At 53.7% G+C, this 20,085-nt stretch overlaps 1 protein-coding gene across 4 annotated transcripts; it reads left to right on the forward strand.

Moving 5' to 3' along the window:
* The first annotated feature begins 5,422 nt into the window (after positions 1-5,422).
* On the forward strand, positions 5,423-12,648 carry LOC146759509 (uncharacterized). Of its 4 annotated transcripts, XM_085510715.1 has the most exons (9): positions 5,423-5,574; positions 7,169-7,308; positions 8,393-8,873; positions 9,577-9,645; positions 9,787-9,858; positions 9,950-10,051; positions 10,755-10,982; positions 11,507-11,648; positions 11,834-12,648. In XM_085510715.1, the coding sequence occupies exons 3-9, from the start codon at positions 8,393-8,395 to the stop codon at positions 11,928-11,930; spliced, it is 1,191 nt and encodes a 396-aa protein (XP_085366841.1). In that variant the 5' UTR covers positions 5,423-5,574; positions 7,169-7,308; the 3' UTR covers positions 11,931-12,648. The 4 variants fall into 4 exon arrangements, with proteins under 4 accessions (XP_085366841.1, XP_085366840.1, XP_085366839.1 ...); XM_085510713.1 differs by lacking the exon at positions 5,423-5,574 and having other exon boundaries at positions 6,873-7,308; XM_085510716.1 differs by lacking the exons at positions 5,423-5,574; positions 8,393-8,873 and having other exon boundaries at positions 7,165-7,308.
* The last annotated feature ends 7,437 nt before the right edge of the window (positions 12,649-20,085 follow it).

Here is a 20,085-nt window from a genome sequence, read left to right on the forward strand (position 1 = left end):
GCACGTGTTGCCCGCAGGGTCCCCGAAGAGAAGCTGGGGGCTGCCGGGGAGGAGGAGCAGGGAGAGTGCAGATTTCCACTTGGAGGCTTCACATTAAGACACTCCAAAGGAGGCATCGGGGGGTTTAAAGCTTCCGTCAATCCACGCGTGCAGAGCTGCAGAGCGAGGCCGTCTCGTGTCTCCCGTGGCCCAGAGGAAGAACTGCAGCCCCAGCTGCGCTGTGTTACAGAGATCCAACCGGGCAGCAGAGCACGCTGACCTCCTCTGCTCCCTTCCTCACTGTCCCAGCTCCCAGCCCGTTCCCGTGCCCCTCGGAGCCCAGCCCGGGCTGCATGAACTGCTGCCCTGGTTGCAGCCCGTCTGGGCCAGCAAACCTGCTGCGCTGAGCGGGAGCTGGAGCCGGGACCAGGGTCCCGCCTGGGGTACGGCAGTGCGGGTTCCGCCCCGTCCGGGGCTGCTCCCCGCTCCTCTCCCGGTGCTGCTGGCAGGGGGCAGGAAGCGTGCGCTCCTCTGCACGAGCCACGAAGGGCACCTACCTTGGGTGCGGAGCAGGCTGCTCCCAGCTCTGGTGCAGGTAGCCGGGCTCCTCGGAGTCGCGTAGAGCAGAGGACGCCGAGTGCCCTCAGCCCGGAGCTGGCCGCAGGACGGCCTTGGTGCACCTCCTGCCACCGCGGTGCTGCCCGGATGGCTTCCAGCCAGGCTCTCGCCTCTTCCGCACAGGCTCAGGAAGGCAGGAATTCCCACAACGATCACGCCCAGAGCTCGTTTTCATGGCACATCTGCCCCCGGGGGATGGCATTGGGAAGGGGTGCGGGGGAGGAGGGAGGGAGGAATGGGGGCTGTGTTCTGTTACGCTAATGAAGCATCGCTTTCTGCCGGCTCTCTTTGCTTCCTTCGGTGGGGACATTCGCACACCCTTGTCATCAGGCATCCCTCCCTTGCTGTCCTGGCGTTCCTGTTACTGCTCTCCCCCACGAGTATGTCCCAGCAAGAGGCAATCTCCGGTACAGCACCAGAGGACATTGTGTGTTGAACAGAACTCTTGCAATGGAACCGAGCTGTGGGTAGGAGCTTTACCCAGAAGCTGCTGTAAGAATACGACTTTCCCCAGATCCTTGTCTAAGGGTCCTAATAAGTCTTCTGTGCAGCGATACCTTGTGGTTCTGTGTGGGTTTGTGGTCCGTATGGCTGGCCATACCTACCCTTGAGTTGCACCGGGCAATGTACTTGGGAGTGACCCCACTGGAAGGAAAGCAGTGTGCAAACTGCAATGGGAAATTGCATTTAGGAAAGCAGGATATTGAGGTTCGTTTTCTGGTGGATATGGGTGCTTCTTACTACCCATAGATGGTTTTGTAACAGTAGTAGATGCTACTGCCCAACAGGAAAAAGCTTCCTTTTTTGGATTAATTAAACATAAGCTAAGAAAACAAGCAGGAATACAGAAATTCTTGTACCTGCCGGGTTACTCTGGCAAGAAATTGAATAAAACTGGAGCTAAGAGTGCAACGATATTGACTGATTAAAAACTGTAACTCTGGCTTTAACACAAACTGGGCAAAACAATGTTGTACCCCCAGGAGTTACAGCAATCTCAAATATGATACACTTAGTGGTGTGGGCATCAGGGCCAAAAATGAAGCCCTAAATAGAAGTTAAAAGCAAGAGCTTGCCTAGTCAGGGTAAAGCGGTGCCCTTTGAGGCTATGGGACTGTAGGAGGATAAAAGAAATAATAGGTAACTTTTTGGAGTTTGGATTCCAATTTTGATAGCAAGTGCTGTAGTTTGGTACAAGACTTGAGGGTAAGTACTAGAATAGTTGAATGGATACACTCAGTGGTGGCAAATCTGTGTACTTTATTAACCAAGTTAAGGAACAAAAAGATTAAGTTTACCTTCTGGATTTGAAGGATGTCTCTTCTGCCTGGTTTGGCCAAAGGAAGCCCAAGGTTATTTGCCTTTGAATAGGAAAGCCCTGATATGGGGAGAAGAGTCTCAGTTAACCTGGACAGTGTTACCCAGGGTTGTGAGAACAGCTGAATGATGGTCAACTCATGAGCCTGAGATCTGGGATCCTCCATTCTAGGGTGGAACTTTACTGCAGCACGTGGCTGCCACAGCAACAAAAGGACTGTGTACAATAGACTGAGAGTTTGCTGAGTTTCTTGGTTTACAGAAAGCACAAATAACTCAACAGCAAGTGACATATTTGGGAAATGAGATTACAGCTGGACTTTGAACCTTAAGAACTGCCAGGAAAAAAGTCATCTGCCAAACCCCTGAGCTGCAAATTGCCAAGGAAGTGAGTAAGGGATGGCCAGGGTGCCTGAGGGCGGTGGCTGCACTGGTGCTTGTGGGAATACAAGAAAAGCTGTTCAGAGCAGCAGCTGTGGAGCAAGATAAACAGCATGAGAACCAAGGACACCTCTGCAAGGAGAAGGGTCTCACAGCTCTGATTGGATACGTGCCTGCATGGACAGTTGAAAAGGGTTCTGTAGAATGCTTTGTTGACATGTAAAGGTGGTTGGGAAAGTTGTAAGGGCGGACGGGAAAGTTAGAAAATAACAACTTGTGAAGGTATATAAGGGATGTGAGAACTTGTAATAAACGATTTGGATCGTTCACATCTGAGTCCGTGCCTCAAACGCTGCAAACGTGGTGGTGATAGGTTGATGGTTGGACTTGGTCTTAGAGGTATTTCCAACCGTAATGATTTTTTTATTCTATGAGGGTTAAGGACTCCAGGACAGTATCAGTGAATACTTCATTCATGGCTTGAAAGCTGAAGCTTGAAGCTGCTGAGGTTGAATGAGGAAGAGTATGTCCTTTGATGTGGTTGAAAACTGATCTTGAACAGACTTTCTCAACAGGATACTCTTTGGTTGGGACAAATACAGAGGAGTGTATTTGTGATTTTTCTTGCACAGGGTCAGTGATCACTGTCTGCACAACAGTTTTAGGAAACAAGAAAAGAGAAACAAAAAAAACTGCACGGGACCTAAGTAAAATGAATTCTTAATGACTGACTGTGCTAGTGAAACATATTGAGTAGCTTGAAGCTTAAGACAAAGGAGTTAATTGCTTTGTTGTATGTGACTATATGAAGGGTTGCTGTAAAGAAGAATAGTAAACTTGTTATATGGCAAACAGGCTATGAACTAGTGGTTGTATCAGTTAGGAAGATTCGTGTTAGTTACTGCCTTTGAGTAGTAAAGCTTGTAGAGCTTGGGAAGAATAGGTTGGAAAAGCTACAGAATTTTCATCAGTAACAGCTTAGACATGTATTGGGGTTAGTCTAGTTATGGATTTTATTGCTGTAAGACATGAGGGATGGGCAAAATGACTTCTTCCTAGTCCCTCCCAGTGCTGTTATTCTGTGCTGCTTGTGTGTTTTCAGAAATCTATGTATTACTTACTATTGTGCCTTTGTTCTTTAGTTGTCATTAGTTGTGGCAGTGGTGACAGCCCTTTCTTCACTCTGTTTCCTTACTGTAGAATTAGGAAATTTATAAAGTGGAAAAACGTGAATAGTCAGGAATATTTTGGAAAGTGTTTCCACTGTTAAACACTTCAGAATTTCTCAGAAATTCTGCATCCCAGCTGTAAAGAAAAGGCTTGTGCATAATTTCAAAGGGTTGAGAATACTTAATCCTGAAATTGTTTATTGTTTTTTTACTCTGTTTTGGCCTTGTATTTTTTTGTCTTTGTACTTTTTTGTCTTTGTACTTTTGTCTTGTACTTTGTACGTAGTTGGCACTCAGAAGTAATTTGATTCAGCTTGTCCTTCTGCACTGTTTGCTTTCTGTTCCGTTGTGCTGCTTTGCCTGTGGAGTCCTCTAGTCTGAGATCTGTTGTCTCACCTTGCCTGAATTCTGCCTCAACTGAATAGACATAGATTCAAAACCTGTGTTGCATTATTTTCTGGTTTCAGAAGTGTCCAGTCTTTTACTAGATAGACTTTCCTGGTTTTGAGTAACTTGCAAAACTTGAGAGTATTCCTGCCTGCTTCCCAAGAGTCTCTGTTTTTCAGACAAGGTTATGTTAACAAATCCATGAAACCCCGATAGAAATTCTGGGCTCTTTGCTGTGTGTCTACTTGCATCTTCTGCTTTCTGCCCTTGTCTTTGTGATGTCTTTGTTTTGCACATCCTCTTTATTTGTCTTACTTGAGTAAATGAATCCATCTGTCACAATCTTCTCACCTGGATGTCTGAAAGTTCTCTTCCCGGCAGGGGAATTATTTCACTGTTTACCTCTTAACTTTTGTCCTTCCATTTCCTTCTCTGTTACTTTGGTTTTATTTGCTGCAACGCTTCCTCCTCTTTATTTTCAGGAGTACTTCTAATCTCTTAACATGAACTGTGTGTTCCTGTACTTCAGGTTCTCTTCAAAGATTTATTCCATATCTCTTCTTTGACTTTGATTAATGTTAACTTTAATGGTGATCCCCCAGTCACATTGCCCCCCCCCCACGCTGTTGCTCCCCCCCCCCCCCCCATTCCCATACCTGCCGTCCTGGTTTGGTCCGCTCGGTTCTGTCCTGTCCCGGATCGGTCCGTTCCGTTCAGTCCGGTCCTATGGTTCCGTTCCCGCAGCAGAGCCCTCAGCAGGGCCGGCAGCCCCATGGAGTCGCACCACGGCTCCCATACAGGGCCCTGATCCCATATAGGGCCGTGATCCCTTATAGGGCCCTGATCCCATAGGGGGCCCTGATCCCATATAGGGCTGTGCTCCCTTATAGGGCCGAGCTCCCCTATAGGGCCATGCTCCCTTATGGGGCCCTGACCCCATATAGGGCCGTGCTCCCTTATAGGGCCGTGCTCCCTTATAGGGCCGTGCTCCCTTATAGGGCCGTGCTCCCGTTGCCGTCCGTGCTCCCGTTGCCGTCCGTGCTCCATTCTCCCCCCCAGCCCCGTCCCCCACCTCCTTTATCCCCCGACTCCCCCCTTATCCCCCCTCATTGGAGCCGCCTCGTCTGCCCTGTGGGGCGGCGGCATCTGGGGCTGCTGCCGTGTGGGGTCGGTGGTGCTGCTGTGGGGTGGGGCTGGCACCGGGGGAGCGTTGGGTGGGGGGCACCTCATGGGGGCACGGGGGGGCCCGGCGGGGGCTGATGGGCCCCTTTGGGGTCCCATTGTAAAAAGTTTGTAAACGTTTGTTCATTGTGTGGGGTGTCACAGTTTGTAAACGTTTGTTCATTGTGTGGGGTGTCACAGTTTGTAAACGTTTGTTCATTGTGTGGGGTGTCACAGTTTGTCAGTGTTTGGGGGGATGTTGCTGGGGGTGGGGGCTGTGCGGGAGCGGGGTCGAGCGGGCTGCCGGGTTTTGTAACCGCCCCTCGGCTCCCGCTTTCTCGCTTTTTTTTCCGCGGCTCCTGCCCTCCCCGCTCCTGGTTACGCCGCTCCGCCCCCACCGGCTCCGGATTGGACGAGCTCGGGACGGGGAACGAAGGCACCTGGCGACGGGGAAACTGCTCCTCAAACCCTTCACCGACGAACCTAAAATAAGGGCACAAGCAAACCGGTTAACCCCTAGTAATCTTTGTGCACGAAGGCCGAACGAAGACCCACGGGGTGGGTAAGTATAGGCCGGTGAAGCCGTTCGGTTGGGTTGGGTTCCCCGGGGCACAACGACTGAGACGTCCAATTGCGGGCGAAGCGAGTGCGGACCCGTCGGTAGTGCGGTTCCCACATCCCACGAGGGACCGGGCCACGAAAAGGGGGAAGCGTGTGTGTGTGTGCGTGTGTGCGTGTGTGTGCGTGTGTGCGTGTGTGTGCGTGTGTGCGTGCGTGTGCGTGCGTGTGTGTGCGTGTGTGCGCGTGTGTGCGTGCGTGTGTGTGCGTGCGTGTGTGTGCGTGTGTGTGCGCGCGTGTGTGTGCGCGCGTGTGTGTGCGCGTGTGTGTGTGCGTGTGTGTGTGTGCGTGTGTGTGCGTGTGTGTGCGTGTGTGCGTGCGTGTGTGTGTGCGTGTGTGTGTGCGTGCGTGTGTGTGTGCGTGTGTGTGTGCGCGTGTGCATGTGTGCGCGCGTGTGTGCGTGTGCATGTGTGTGTGTGTGCGTGTGTGTGTGTGTCTGTGCGTGTGTGCGTGTGTGAGTGTGTGCGAGTGAGTGCGCGTGCGTGTGTGTGTGTGTGTGCGTGCATGTGCGTGTGTGCGTGTGTGCATGTGTGTGTGTGTGTGCATGACTATGGAAAAAGAAAAGATGATACAAATGGGAATTTGGGAAAATGAAATGGGAAAATGGACATTACCTGATGGATGGGTGGTTTTACCAAAATCAGTAGCTATGAGGGTGTTACGGAGGTTCCATGTTACATTGGGGTACTCAGGCCTTAGTGGATCAGTTTTCCAATAATTATATGTGTACAGGGCTATATAACATAGCAAAGGGGATTGTTAATGGATATATGACTTGCTGGAGGGTGAATGCAAAGAATATGAGAAAAAGAATCCCAGGAGGGCGAGAATTGGCTTATCGACCCTTCGCAAGGATCCAGTTGGACTTTACTGAACTCCCTACAACTGGGAGATATAAATATTTATTAGTGATTGTAGACCATCTTACAAACTATGTTGAGGCATTCCCTACAGCAAGGGCTACAGCACAAACAGTAGTGAAGGTACTATTAGAAAATATAGTTCCTCGATATGGAATTAGAGAAGCAATAGATTCTGACAGGGGAGCTCATTTTGTGTCAAAGGTTACACGTGACACAATGAAAATTCTAAGGATTAAATGGGAATATCATACTCCTTGGCACCCTCAGAGCTCTGGTAAAGTAGAACGAATGAATGTGGAAATTAAAAAACAACTTAGAAAATTAATGATAGGAACTAAGACATCTTGGATAAAATGCTTGCTGTTAGCTCTGTTAAATATATGTGTGAAGCCCAGAACTGATCTGGGAATTTCACCTTTTGAAATGCTGTATGGTATGCCCTATAATCTTGAAATACCTCTTGGTCACCCCCATTTACAAGATGATCAATTAAAATCTTATACAATTAATGAATGGGTGCAAGGAACTACAAGAAGGATCTGATTGCACAGCAGTCCCCATTGGAGATAGCAATCCATAGGATACAGCCGGGGGATGGGGTCCTAATAAAAACTTGGAAAGAAGCTACACTAACACCACAAGGGGAAGGTCCCTATGTTGTTTTATTTACTGCAGAAACAGCTATTCGAACCGCAGAGAGAGGATGGACTCATGCCAGCCGTGTTAAAGGACCCATCGGTGACGAGAAGTGGGAGGTAGCTCCCGGGAGTGACGACCTGAAACTCACACTGCGACAAGCCCAATGGGTATTCCAGGTAAAGGCTTCCCCTGAAGAACACTACTGCTGCTGAGAAGAACTAAAAAAAACCCTCGTAGCTGGTTGCAACCCAGTTGATGAGTGAGGCAGAGGAGTGAATTGTGGGGAAAGATGGGCCTTAGAGGTATCCATTGGCACTTGGGGATTCTCACAGTGATCACATTTTGTATAGCAGCACAACGCCACCCACACCAAGCTTCCTTACATCCCTGTGTGACCTGGTAACTATACAGCCCAGTCTAAACCAAAAGGGTTACTATTTTTGCCTAAGCTCAAACCCAGGGAGGGGATACTGTAACCACCCAGGCTCATATTACTGTGCCTATTAGGGATGTGAAACTATTGCCTCAGATTGGGCACCCTGCCCGCCTTGTCCTCTTCCTCCTATTGGTGGCCATGAGTTTCCAGGAGAGCTGTGCTGCTCCGTGGCGAGCACGGGGAGCAGGTGAGTGCGTAGAGATGGGACCCAAACTGAGCAGCGCTGGGAGCAAGAAGTCAGGCTGTGTCCCCACGGCCCTGTAGTACACTTGCCTGGGGCCTGCCTTCCATGGGGGTGTTGCTGGGTAGGGGGTGATGGGCAGCACTGCAGGAGCCGGGCAAGAGCCTGTGGCTGCGCTGCTCCCCAGGGCTGGCTCCAGCCATGCCAGGCTGTAGCTCTGCTAATTGCTGGCTGGAGCACAGCCTTCGTCCTGGGAGATGCCCGGGGAGAGTTCAGAAGAGGCGTGCTGGGCGTGCATGAGCATTTCTGCTTCAGGCTCATGGCACTCCCCAGTTTCCAAGCCAGAGCCCCAGTCCACAGCCCAGGGGAAGAGACAGGTGTGCTTTCCTCCAGTGCCTCAGTGTGACCTTGCTGTCTCTGGGGGGCTGCATCTTCTTCCACGTAATCTGTGAGAGATGTGGCACGTGGCCCGGAGAGAGCACTGCATACGCTGCCAGGTGCCAGCCTACGGGTCATCCCGTCCACCCTGCAACTTTGGAAATCATGACCTGAGTTATTCTCCACATCCAGTTACTGAGGGAGAAGGAGATCACACCATATAGTGCATATAGTGGGAACTTCTCTCATCTGTTCTTGATTCTAGATGATGAGCTTCGTGCTCCCTTTCCGGATGCTCCTTTGGATCCGGACTTCATGCCCGTGCCTGGGGGACAACCCAGGGGTAAGTTGTGAGTGTCTGTTTCCTTGGAGGCTGAAACGTTCATGCTCTCATGGTTTACCTGGGTGCAATTTTACTGGAGATCCTCTCCAGGTCTTCCAAGTCTGTTTGTGCCTGGAAGGGTTTGCACAGATGAGCCATGAGTATTTTTTCTCTCGGAGAGCTGCCACGTTTCAGTGGGAAGGTTACCGCTGCCCCTCTGCAGCTGAGGGAGCCCAGACCTTTGTATTCGGGCTGTGGCATTCCCCAACCACCGCCAGACCCTACAGGTCACTCAGGGAAAAGGAGGCCCCCACATGTGCCGGAAGCTCTCCTCACCTGTGTCTGATCACACTTGTGTCTGCAGGCCCTGCTGGTGAATCTGCAGAACTGAATCCTGCCTACGATCCCGAGGGCGAGACTGGAGGTAAATCAGCAGGCTTCATTTCCTTGATATTTGTTCATATTTGGCTGGGACGGTTCATCGAGGATTCCGCATTTAACCGGACAGAGGGTTCTTCTCCCCGAGAAGCATGGGGTCATCGTTTCTTGGGAGCTCCGTGCTGTCAGCATTGTGTTGGCTTTGTCTGTGTATCTACGAGGTCTCCCAGTAAGAAACTTTCTCGTGTTCTTCCACGAGGTCCCTGAGAATTGTTTCCCACGGCCTGGAGACAGTATTTGGAAAGCTGTGGAATACCAGCCAGCAGGTCACCTCTGGCCTCTGTGCAGCTTTGGAATTCCCCCCCCGTGTCATTACCTGAGCCACTTCCACCACTGCAGCTCACTAAGGAAAAGAGAGATGGGCACATGCAATGGGAACATTTCTCCTCTATCCGTGATGACAGCTGTGTCTCCAGGAAGTGGCTTACCAAAGCTGAGTTTTGCCCCATTCCATGCAGTTTAGAGCTGGGGTGAACTCCAGGAGGGCGTTCCTCTGGGCAGTTCCACACAGGATTAGTTAAGCACGATGGTGAGGCCCCTGTAGGCAGCCCGGAACTGTTTCCGAGGCGCTCCTGTGCGGAAGGGAGAGAATAGTGTTGTGAAGGAATCCCTGGCTTTAATTGCATCCTGCGACCTTGTGGCTGAAGGGATGCTCAGTAGCAGTTGCTCTGTCCTGCGTTTGTTTGCAGATTTGACTAGAGGAGTTGATCCAGCTTCCTCTCTGAGATCTGGAACTGAAACTCTGTCGGATCGCGCAGGTACGTCATAGCTTTGAAATTCTTTAGAGAGCTTTTGCTGCCCGTTTCAGTGCCATTTCATGGCACAGTCCCCTGTATGCTCTGCTACTCAGTTGATGCTGTAGTGTGTGACTAAAACTTTTCATGGGTCTTCGGTTGCAGAAGTGCCCCCAGTGTGGGCCTTGCCCGGTCATCGGTTTCCTCCTGTGCTGGAGCCCAGCTGGAATCCCAGCAGTGAGTACTCTGTCTTCACTGACTTGGCTGACTCGCCGCTGATCTTCAAAACTTCATGCACGTGATATTTAACTTCATACATTCTGTTAAGGTCCGGAAAGAGAAGAGGATGAATCCAAACGAGGAAAATACTCTCAGGGCTCATCCCGTCTCCTGAAGCGACTGCTGAAGGAAATGGAGAAGGCAGAGCGTGGTGGGTATACTTCAGTCTGTTCACTGTGGGACCTGGGAAGCTGAGGTGTGATATACAGGTGTGGGCAGGCTGTAGCCTGCACAGCAGGAAGGGATGGGTCAGAGCCGTGCTGCAGCGGTGTTCCATGTATCACCTTGCAGGTGCTGTCAAGCACCAGAGCTGGTCTGCTGCCAGATGCTCTGCATCCAGCCAAGACCCAGAGGCAGCTGCTCCCCCAGCACAACCATTACTTGTCAGAGCTGCTTTGTGCAGTCGTTGGCACCCAGATGGCAGCAAGTGGCAAGCGCTGTGCTTCTGTTCATCCAAAGCCCTCCGTGCAGCTGAGCAAGTTCAAGGCAGGAGGAGCATCCCGAGCAGGGTTGGCTGCCTTTGCTAATGCTGGAAATGAGGTGGAGATGCTAATTCTGAAGGTTTGGACTGTGTGTTAGAGCTTGGATTTCAGCCTGCAGCTACCTGGCTGTGACGGGCTGGTGACAGCACAGAATGTGAGGGCCTTGCACAGGAGCTGATTCCTCAAGAGGTGTGAGGGAGTCAGCATTGTCCAATAGCTGGGAGGGCCCAAATGCCTTTGGGTAACAGAGGGGCTCACAGTGTACTTGGGGGTGGGGGGCCTGGACTTTACCTGAGCTCGGGATTGGAGAAGCTCAGTTTTTGATGAGGGCACGTGACATCCCAATCCTACTGCCCTGCTTTCTTTCTAAAGGAACAGACCAACAAAGTGAGTGGGATGCACTCCAGGAAGGCGGATATCCCACACTGCCAGTCCCAGATGCACTCCAGGAAGGTGGATATCCCACACTGCCCGTCCCGGATGCACTCCAGGAAGGTGGATATCCCACACTGCCGGTCCCGGATGCGCTGCAGGAAGGCGGATATCCCACACTGCCCGTCCCGGACAGAGGAATGCAGGCAGCACCAACCGGCATGCCAGGTAATTTCTGTCCTATGATCATACGGTGTCACGAACCAGAGTCACTGCGTGCCTGCAGGCTCTTGCTGCCAGCTCTTGCACACCAGGTCAGCAGCCAGACCTGAGCGTGTGAGCATAGAGCACATGTAAAAGAAGCAGGAGTGTTTCTCCCCTGGGCTGGCTCTGGCTGTGCCCTGTGCTGGCTGAAGCCTGACCTTCAGCCTGGGGGGCGTCCCACAGGAGAGCTCAGGACACGCATGCCGGAAAAAGCATGAGGGATTCTGCTCTGTAGCTCTCCCCACGGACCAAGCCCAGACCCCAGAGTACAGCCCCAGCTCTCGGCCCAGAGGAGGACACGGGTAGTGCCTGTGCAGCCTCTCCGTACCCAACGAGAGGTGGAAGCAATCCTTCTTGTCCTCCAGTGCTTCGGCACCAGAGACGGAGGCACCCACTGACAAAATGACCTCTTGGGTCCATGAAGCACACTGAGAGATTATCTGTAGCGCAGCTGAAGGTAACGTGGGACATTGTCTCATTTCTTCCAGGGATGAACACAGGCAAAAGCACAGAGGCTGCTGCTCACAGATCTGTGTGGAAGCGCCGCATTCCGGTGACGGTCTCAGCGATGCTGCTGCCTGCGCTGGTGCTGGCCGTTGGTACTGTGATATGGGTGCTCAAAAACTACCTGTGAGTTGGCCTTTCCCCAGCACACCTTATTGCTGCATTTGGCAATGAAGCATTTGTGGTTCCAGGATCCTGGACGGCCAAATCAGCCGCTGGCAGTACACTGCCAGGACTTAGGTTGCAAAGTCTTTCAAGTTTCCCCTTATTTCCTGTCAGTGAGTAGTGCTTTCTGAAACTCATTCTCACAGAGCACGCAAGAGGGAAAAGAGAGCAGCAGAAGCAGCAGATGGAGCTGGGGAAGGCAACGAGACAGACTCTGACCCAGTCAAACAAGAATCTCCGTAATAGCTCCAGTCCGTTCCATTCTGCCATTGAAGAGGCCAGAAGTCTTCAAGGTCATCTGGAAGACCTGGAGCTTGAACTCAAAGCCATGAAAGAGATCCTTGGGAACAGTCCTGAGTGCTGCCTTCTGTCAGAGGACGGCCCTGAATGTGAGAGCAGAGCTTTTGTCCTTCATCCTGCATACTCCAGGACAGGTATCACCAGCAGTTTGAAGATTCTTAGCTCGACACAGCTACATTCCTGTTGAGGGTCCTAATGAGGACCCAGAAAACGAGCTTCCTCTGACTGCCGGACAATGCGTAATGTCTTTGGAGATGTGGGTGAGAATGGCTGGTTTCAGGGAGAGCTGACAGATGGCACAAGAGGACCGGTACCTTCCAATTTGATTGTGGAGCTTTCAGATGATGAACTGGATACACCTGGAGATCCTGTCAGAATTCCTGCACTGCTCCATCTGCAAGACTACCATTGCTCCACTCAATGGAACAACTCGATGTTGAGCAGAATGTGGTTGAGCTCCTTCGGGAACTCTCTGAGGCGACTGACAGCGGAACTGCATGGCTTTATTGTATATTAAAAACAATCAAACAACTGTCCCCTCCCTCTCCCTTCCCCTCGCACCCCCCCACCCCCCCAAAAAAAAGACAAAAAAACCAAAAAAAACCCCTAAAAAACCAACAAAAATCAACCCACCCTCAATAAAACAAAAAACCAAAACCAATTAAAATCTCAACGCTGTTCTTTTTCTGGGATACACTGAGGTGACGCTTCTTCTAGCTTAGACTTTGCAATGAGTTTGTGTTACGGAGTTCTCTCTAGAGCTCACTCGGTGACAGCGGGAACAAACCCGGGGAGAGAAGGAACAAAGAACCTCCCCTCTCTAACAGCGCGGTGCGGCGCGGCCGAGAGGGGAAGGGAAGTGTCACGGTTTGAACTAAAAATCCACCTGCATCCGTGACAGGGGCTGTGGGCCCCGGAGGGGCCCTAGGCCGAAAGGAAAAAGTTAATTAGGAAAAGAAAACAGCGGCAACGATCTAAGGAGGCCACACTTATTTACTAAATACTATATCGAAATACAGGATAACACAATATAATAAAATATAATTGAAAATTGAGCTAACGAATCGAGCAAAATAGGAGAGAGAATGAGTCCCGTAACCGAGAGGCCGACTGTGAATCTGGGCGAACGGCTGAAGGCTCCCACACACTGCCCTGAATGCCAGAACTCGAAAGACGTCAGTCTGTTCTGCGACAGAGTTAATATAGAGTCCAGGTCCCGTGACCCATCGTGTTGCTCTCTGGGAGATGTAGTCTTCTGTAAGTTGCAGATTCAGTAAAATTATTCATGCTTTATATGATGTTATGATGTGGAATACTGATAGCAAAATTACAAAATTATATTGCTATAATGCATAGACCCCATACCCCCCCACGACCCCAACTCCCCCCTATTTCCCCCCCATCCCCTACTATCCCCCCATTACCCACCCATGTCCCCCCATAGACCCCATAGCCCGCCCATACCCCCCCACGACCCCCAACTCCCCCCCATTACCCCCAAACCCGTCTCATCCCCCCCATTACCCACCCATGTCCCCCCATAGACCCCATAGCCTCCCCATACCCCCCCACGACCCCCAACGACCCCCCATTACCCCCCCACGTCCCCCCTATCCCCCCCATCCCCTCCCCATAACCCCCATCACCCCATAACCCATCCATTAACCCCCATCTCCACCCCATGTCCCCCCATAGACCCCCTATCCCCCCCATGCCCCCCCACGACCCTCAACTCCCCCCCATTGCCCCCCCACGTCCCCCCTATCCCCCCATCCCCTCCCCATGACCCCCATCTCCCCATAACCCACCCATTAACCCCCATCCCCCCCCCATTATCACCCCATGTCCCCTCATACCCTCCCCCATGTCCCCCCATAGACCCCATAGCCCCCCATACCCACCCACGACCCCCAACTCCCCCGCATTATCCCCCACGTCCCCCCTATCACCCCCATCCCCTCCCCATGACCCCTATCCCCCCCCATCGTCCCCCCATAACTCACCCATTAACCCCCATCCCCCCCGTCTCCCCCCCCATGTCCCCCCATGTCCCCCCATCGACCCCATATCCCCCCATACCCACCCACGACCCCCAACTCCCCCCCATTACCCCCTATCCCCCCCATAACCCCCCATGTCCCCCCATAGACCCCCTATCCCCCCATACCCACCCACGACCCCCAACTCCCCCCCATTACCCCCCATCCCCTCTCATCCCCCCCATACCCCTCCAGAGACCCCATACCCCCCATACCCCCCCACGACCCCCAACTCCCCCCCATTACCCCCCATCCCCCCCATAACCCCCCATGTCCCCTCATAGACCCCCTATCCCCCCATACACACCCACGACCCCCAACTCCCCCCCATTACCCCCCATCCCCTCTCATCCCCCCCATACCCCCTCCAGAGACCCCATACCCCCCATACCCCCCCACGACCCACAACTCCCCCCCATTACCCCCCCACGTCCCCCCTGTCCCCCCCGTACCCTCCACATGACCCCAATCCCCCCATAACCCACCCATTAACACCCATCCCCCCCAATACACCCCATGTCCCCCATAGACCCCCTATCCCCCCCATACCCCCCCACGACCCCGAACTCCCCCCCATTACACCCCCATCCCCCCCATCTCCCCCCATGTCCCCCCATAAACCCCATAGCCTCCCCATACCCACCCACGACCCCCAACTCCCCCACATTATCCCCCCACGTCCCCCCTATGCCCCCCATCCCCTCACCATGACCCCTATCCCCCCCATCGTCCCCCCATAACTCACCCATTAACTCCCATCCCCTCTCATCTCCCCCATACCCCCCCCATCGACCCCATACCCCCCCACGACCCCCAACTCCCCCCCATTACCACCCCATCCCCTCTCATCACCCCCATTACTCCCCATGTCCCCCAAAGACCCCATAGCCCCCCCATACCCACCCACGACCCCCAACTCCCCCCCATTACCCCCCATCCTTTCTCATCTTCCCCCAAACCCCCCCATGTCCCCCCATAGACCCCCTATCCCCCCCATGCCCCCCCACGACCACCAACTCCCCCCCATTACCCCCCCATTACCCCACCCATGTCCCCTATAGACCCCATACCCCCTCCATTACCCCCCACGTCCCCCAACTCCCTTCCATTAACCCCCACGTCCCCCCTGAACCCCCGTACCCTCCCCATGACCCCATCCCCCCATAACCCACCCATTAACACCCATCCCCCCCATTACCCCCATGTCCCCCCATTGACCCCATAGCCCCCCCATACCCCCCCACGACCCCCAACTCCCCCCCATTACCCCCCCATCCCCCCATCTCCCCCCATGTCTCCCCATAGACCCCATAGCCCCCCCATACCTCCCCACGACCCCCAACTCCCCCTCATTACCCCCCCATCCCCCCCATCTCCCCCCATGCCCCCCCATCGACCCCCTATCCTCCCCATATTCCCCCACGACCCCCTATACCCCCCATTACCCCCCATCCCCCTCCATCTCCCCCCATAACTCCCCATGTCCCCCCATAGACCCCCTATCCCCCCCATACCCCCCCACGACCCCCAACTCCCCCCCATTACCCCCCATTCCCCCCCATCTCTCCCCATGTCCCCTTATAGACCCCATAACCCCCATACTCCCCACGACCCCCAACTCCCCCCCATTACCCCCCATCCCCTCTCATCCCCCCCATTATCCCACCCATGTCCCCCCATAGACCCCATACCCCCCCATACCAACCCATGACCACCCCCAACTCCCCCCCATTACCCCCCACGTCCCTCTATCCTCCCCATCCCCTCCCCATGACCCCCATCCCCCCATAACCCACCCATTAACCCTCATACCCCCATGTCACCCCCCATAACCCACCCATCTCCCCCCATGTCCCACCCGTGACCCCCATCGACCCTATAACCCCCCGATAACCCCCCCATAACCCACCCATGTCCCGCCATCACCCCCATAACCCCCCCATCCCCCCCCCCATATCCCACCCGTGACCCCCATGGACCCTATAACAGCCCCATCCCCCCCCATAAGCCACCCATGTCCCCCCATCCCACCCATAACCCCCATCTCCCCCTCATATCCCACCAATGACCCCCCATCGTCCCCCATAAACCCCCTATAACCCCCCAATAACCCCCTCATCCCCCCCATAAACCCCCAATGACTCCCTATAACCCCCCATCCCCCCCATTCCCCCCAATAACCCCCCTAATAACCCCCCATCCCCCCCATAAACCCCCTATTAACCCCTATAACCCCCCATCCCCCCCATAACCCCCCCATCCCCCCAATAACCCCCTATAACCCCTACAACCCCCCATCCCCCTCCATGACCCCCCATCCCCCCATAACACCCCCATAACCCCCTATAACCCCCCTTCCCCCCACACCCCCAATAACCCCCTATAAACCCCCATCCCCCCTATCCCCCCCAATAACACTCTATAACCCCCCCATACCCCCTACACCCCCCAATAACCTCCTATAGCCCCCCCATAAACCCCCTATAACCCCCCCATAACCCTCCATACCCCACAATAACCCCCATAACCCCCCATCTCCCACCATAAATCCCCTATGACCCCCCCATCCCCCCCATAAACCCCCTATAAGCCCCCATCCCCCCCATAACCCCCGCATAACCCCCTATAACGCCCCATCCCACCCCTTTCCCCCCAATAACCCCCTAATAACCCCCCATCCCCCCCATAAACCCCCCATAACCCCCACATCCCCCCCAATAACCCCCTATAACCCCCCATCCCCCCCAATAACCCCCCATGTCCCCCTTCCTCCCCATAAACCCCCATGACCCCCCATCCCCCCCATAAATCCCCTATAACCCCCCCATGACCCCCCATACCCCCCATAACCCCCCCATCTCCCCCAATAAGCCCCCATCCCACCACCTTCGCCCCGCGTGTCCCCCCCAAACCCCCCAATAACCCCCAATAACCCCCCCATCCCCCTCCATGACCCCCCATCCCCCCATAACACCACATAAACCCCCTATAACCCCCCTTCCCCCCACACCCCCAATAACCCCCTATAACCCCCCATCCTCCCAATAACCCCCTATAACCCCTTCATCCCCCCCAATAACCCCCTATAACCCCCCATACCCCCCAATAACCCCCTATAAGTCCCCCACCCCCAATAACCCCCTATAACCCCCAATAACCCTCTATAACACCCTATAACCCCCACATACCCCCCCAATAACCCCCCATGTCCCTGTCACGGGTTACTTAGATTTACCTATGCCCGTGACAGGGGAAGCCACCTTGTGGGCTCCCCCCCCGGGGCCCGGAAAGGAGGGGGAAAAAGGGAGTGGGATAAAACAGCGACAATCTAAGGAGGAAAAACTTATTTTACTAAATATGATACCGAAATACAAGATAACACAATATAATATAATTGAGGCTAACAAATCGAACGAAACAGAGAGAGAGAGTCCCCGAAAACCGAGAGGCCTACTGTGAACTCTAGGCGACACGGCTGGAACGCTTCCCACTCTCCGAGAAGTTCGAGAGAAGAAGGAGGGCACTCCAGCCTGGGAACGAGATTATATAGAGTCCTGGTCCCGTGACTTATCATTAACCCTGTTGTTCTCTGGGATATGTAGTCTTCTTCTGTGGACTGCACATTCAATAAAAGTATCCATACTTTACATGATGTTATGATGTGGAATACTGATAGCAAAATTACAAAATTACAAAACCATGACACACGGTGAACACCAACCCCGTGTGGCTGCAGTACTTGATGGAAATGACATTATTTGGGTGACCCTTGAGGGAAGCAATTTCCTGACCCGTCACCAAGTTCCACATCTTACAGCTCTGGACTGTAGGAAGAAGAACGTGCCTGAGAGAGTTGGGCTGGGGAGTTCCTCTGTGGCGTGGAGGCACCGACTCCTTCCCAAGAGCTGCCTCCCACCACCCACAGCTCCTCTCCAGGGCAATGGAGCCAGCCTGCTCCAGCACCTGGACATCAGAAGGCAGGGACAGGGGAGCAGCCCAGAAGGAGCCATCCCTGCCATGCACCCCAATTCCCCACGCCAGCCTGGGGAGATCTATGAGAATAGCGCATAAAAAGCCAGCAGCCCCCACACCTGTTCTGTCCAACATATACCTTTTTAGGCAGTGAAAAGCAGTTCATCGGTGGCATCCGGGCAGAGCACAGGCTTGGTGTGTCCTTCTGCCACAGAGACGCACTGCAGTGGGGCTGTCCGGGCATTCTTGGTGCCACCCACTGGATTAATGATGCCCCCTGCATGGGAAAGAAAGAAGGTGGGGTAGGTATGTGGAAAGGCACAGCACTGTAAGGTCCTACAGGCATGGGAAAGCACGAGCTGCCTCACCCCCAAGCATCTTCCACTTCCTGGTAGGGCAATGGGCCCCTCCATCTGAACTCAGGCATATCTGAGCAATCATCTTCATGGAAAACCTTGGCATCTCCCCACTAGCAGCCCCTGCCTAACGGCTCTGCCCAGGTGACACAGACTGTGAGACGTGATGCTCACGGCCTCTGCTCTGAGCCAGGAAACTCAGCTCATTGGACCCCAGCTCAGCTGAGGACAAACTGCACTTTCTCCATCCTGAAGCTCTGCCAGGAACGGTTCATTAGACCTATTTCATGGCAGTTCCTTCAAGCTGCCAGCCAGCCTGTGGTTGGCAACGTTTGGAAACGGAGCTGTACTCCTTTTAAAACCAAAAGGATGACAGAGGGCAGCACTGGCATTTGCATCCAGCACCCTGTGCCCGATGCTGGCTCAGAGGATCCATCCTCACCAAACCTTCTTCCAAGGGACGCCCTGCAGGCACCTCATCCCTCCGGCCACAGCATCTGCCAATCACTTCTACATCAGAGTGTTCAGAACACTGAGGTCCAGCAGCCCCACTGCTGCAGTCCTGAGCTTTGTGGACACCAGCAGCTCTTTCCTGCTGGCATTCCAAGCGCCGCCTGGGGCTCTGAGCTGTGCTAAATCTTTTCCTATGAGTAGGCAAAACAAGGCAGGAGGCTGGAGAAGGGCAGGCCCAGGGCTGCATGAGCTCTGCATTAGTCAGGAGGGTGAAGGTAAGCTCATTAATTCGGGTTTCGAAGTCACAGGAGTGCGACCTCCTTCTCAATTAGCAGCTGTGCTCACACATTCAGCAGCTCTCCTCTGACCCCTAGTGTTGCTACTGGTCTCGAAGTGACACCGAGACCAAAGGGAAATCCCGGCTCCCCAGGGTGAGATGCGATCAGAGCAAACAGCTCAAGGTGACAAAGCACACACGCGCCTGGAGCCGTGCATCCAGTGGCTGCTGAGAGCAGAGCACCCATCAGCACCAGAGGTGCTCCTAAAGGGCAATGAGAAGGTTGTCCTTGCACTGGGACAAACTCAGGAGCACATTCAGCCCGAGGCTGAGCTCTGCACAGCAGTGACTTGGCTTCTGGGGCAGAGAGCTCTGCTCACACAGGACCCAGCACTGCAGAGATACGGCCAGGAGTGGGGAACGCCTGCACGTGTTTCCCTGGAAGATGCTTGCAAGAAAAACACACTGACAGTGCCCAGTGTTGCTCACTCCAGCATTACAGTCCAGATGAAGAGCCAGGGATGGGACAGGACATGCTGACAAGAGATGGCCCAGAGTGTGTGATGAGGACCTCGATCTGCTTATTAAGCGGATGATGCGGAGAGGTCTGGCTGATGAAGCTTCTCACTTCCATTGTCCTGAGTTTTCCTGCTGGTCAGAGTTGAGGCCCTGTGCATCCATTCCCTGCTCCTGGTTGGCTCCTTTCATCAGCAAGAGGACAAAGCAGTTCTGTGACAGCCCAGAAGGACGTCCATCTGTGTGCTGCAGTGCCTGGCAATTGATCTCCTGATCCAGTGACGCTCCGAAGGCTTCAACCTCAAGCTCCTTCCTTCCTCCTCCCTTGGCCATGCTCAGCGTTGGGAGCAGCTGGAAGCTTCTTTGGGGCTCCCATTTCTTGGGTAGTCCCTATGTCTAGCTTGGAGTTCTGCCAGCTCTTGAGCTTTGTTAGTGTATGCTTTTGTTTTTGACTTGAATCCTTTAAGGCAAATTAATGACAATGT

This window comes from Coturnix japonica, chromosome 10 (genome assembly GCF_054131305.1).
Source record: "Coturnix japonica strain WE chromosome 10, WE-NBRP24, whole genome shotgun sequence".
Classification (NCBI taxonomy): domain Eukaryota; kingdom Metazoa; phylum Chordata; class Aves; order Galliformes; family Phasianidae; genus Coturnix; species Coturnix japonica.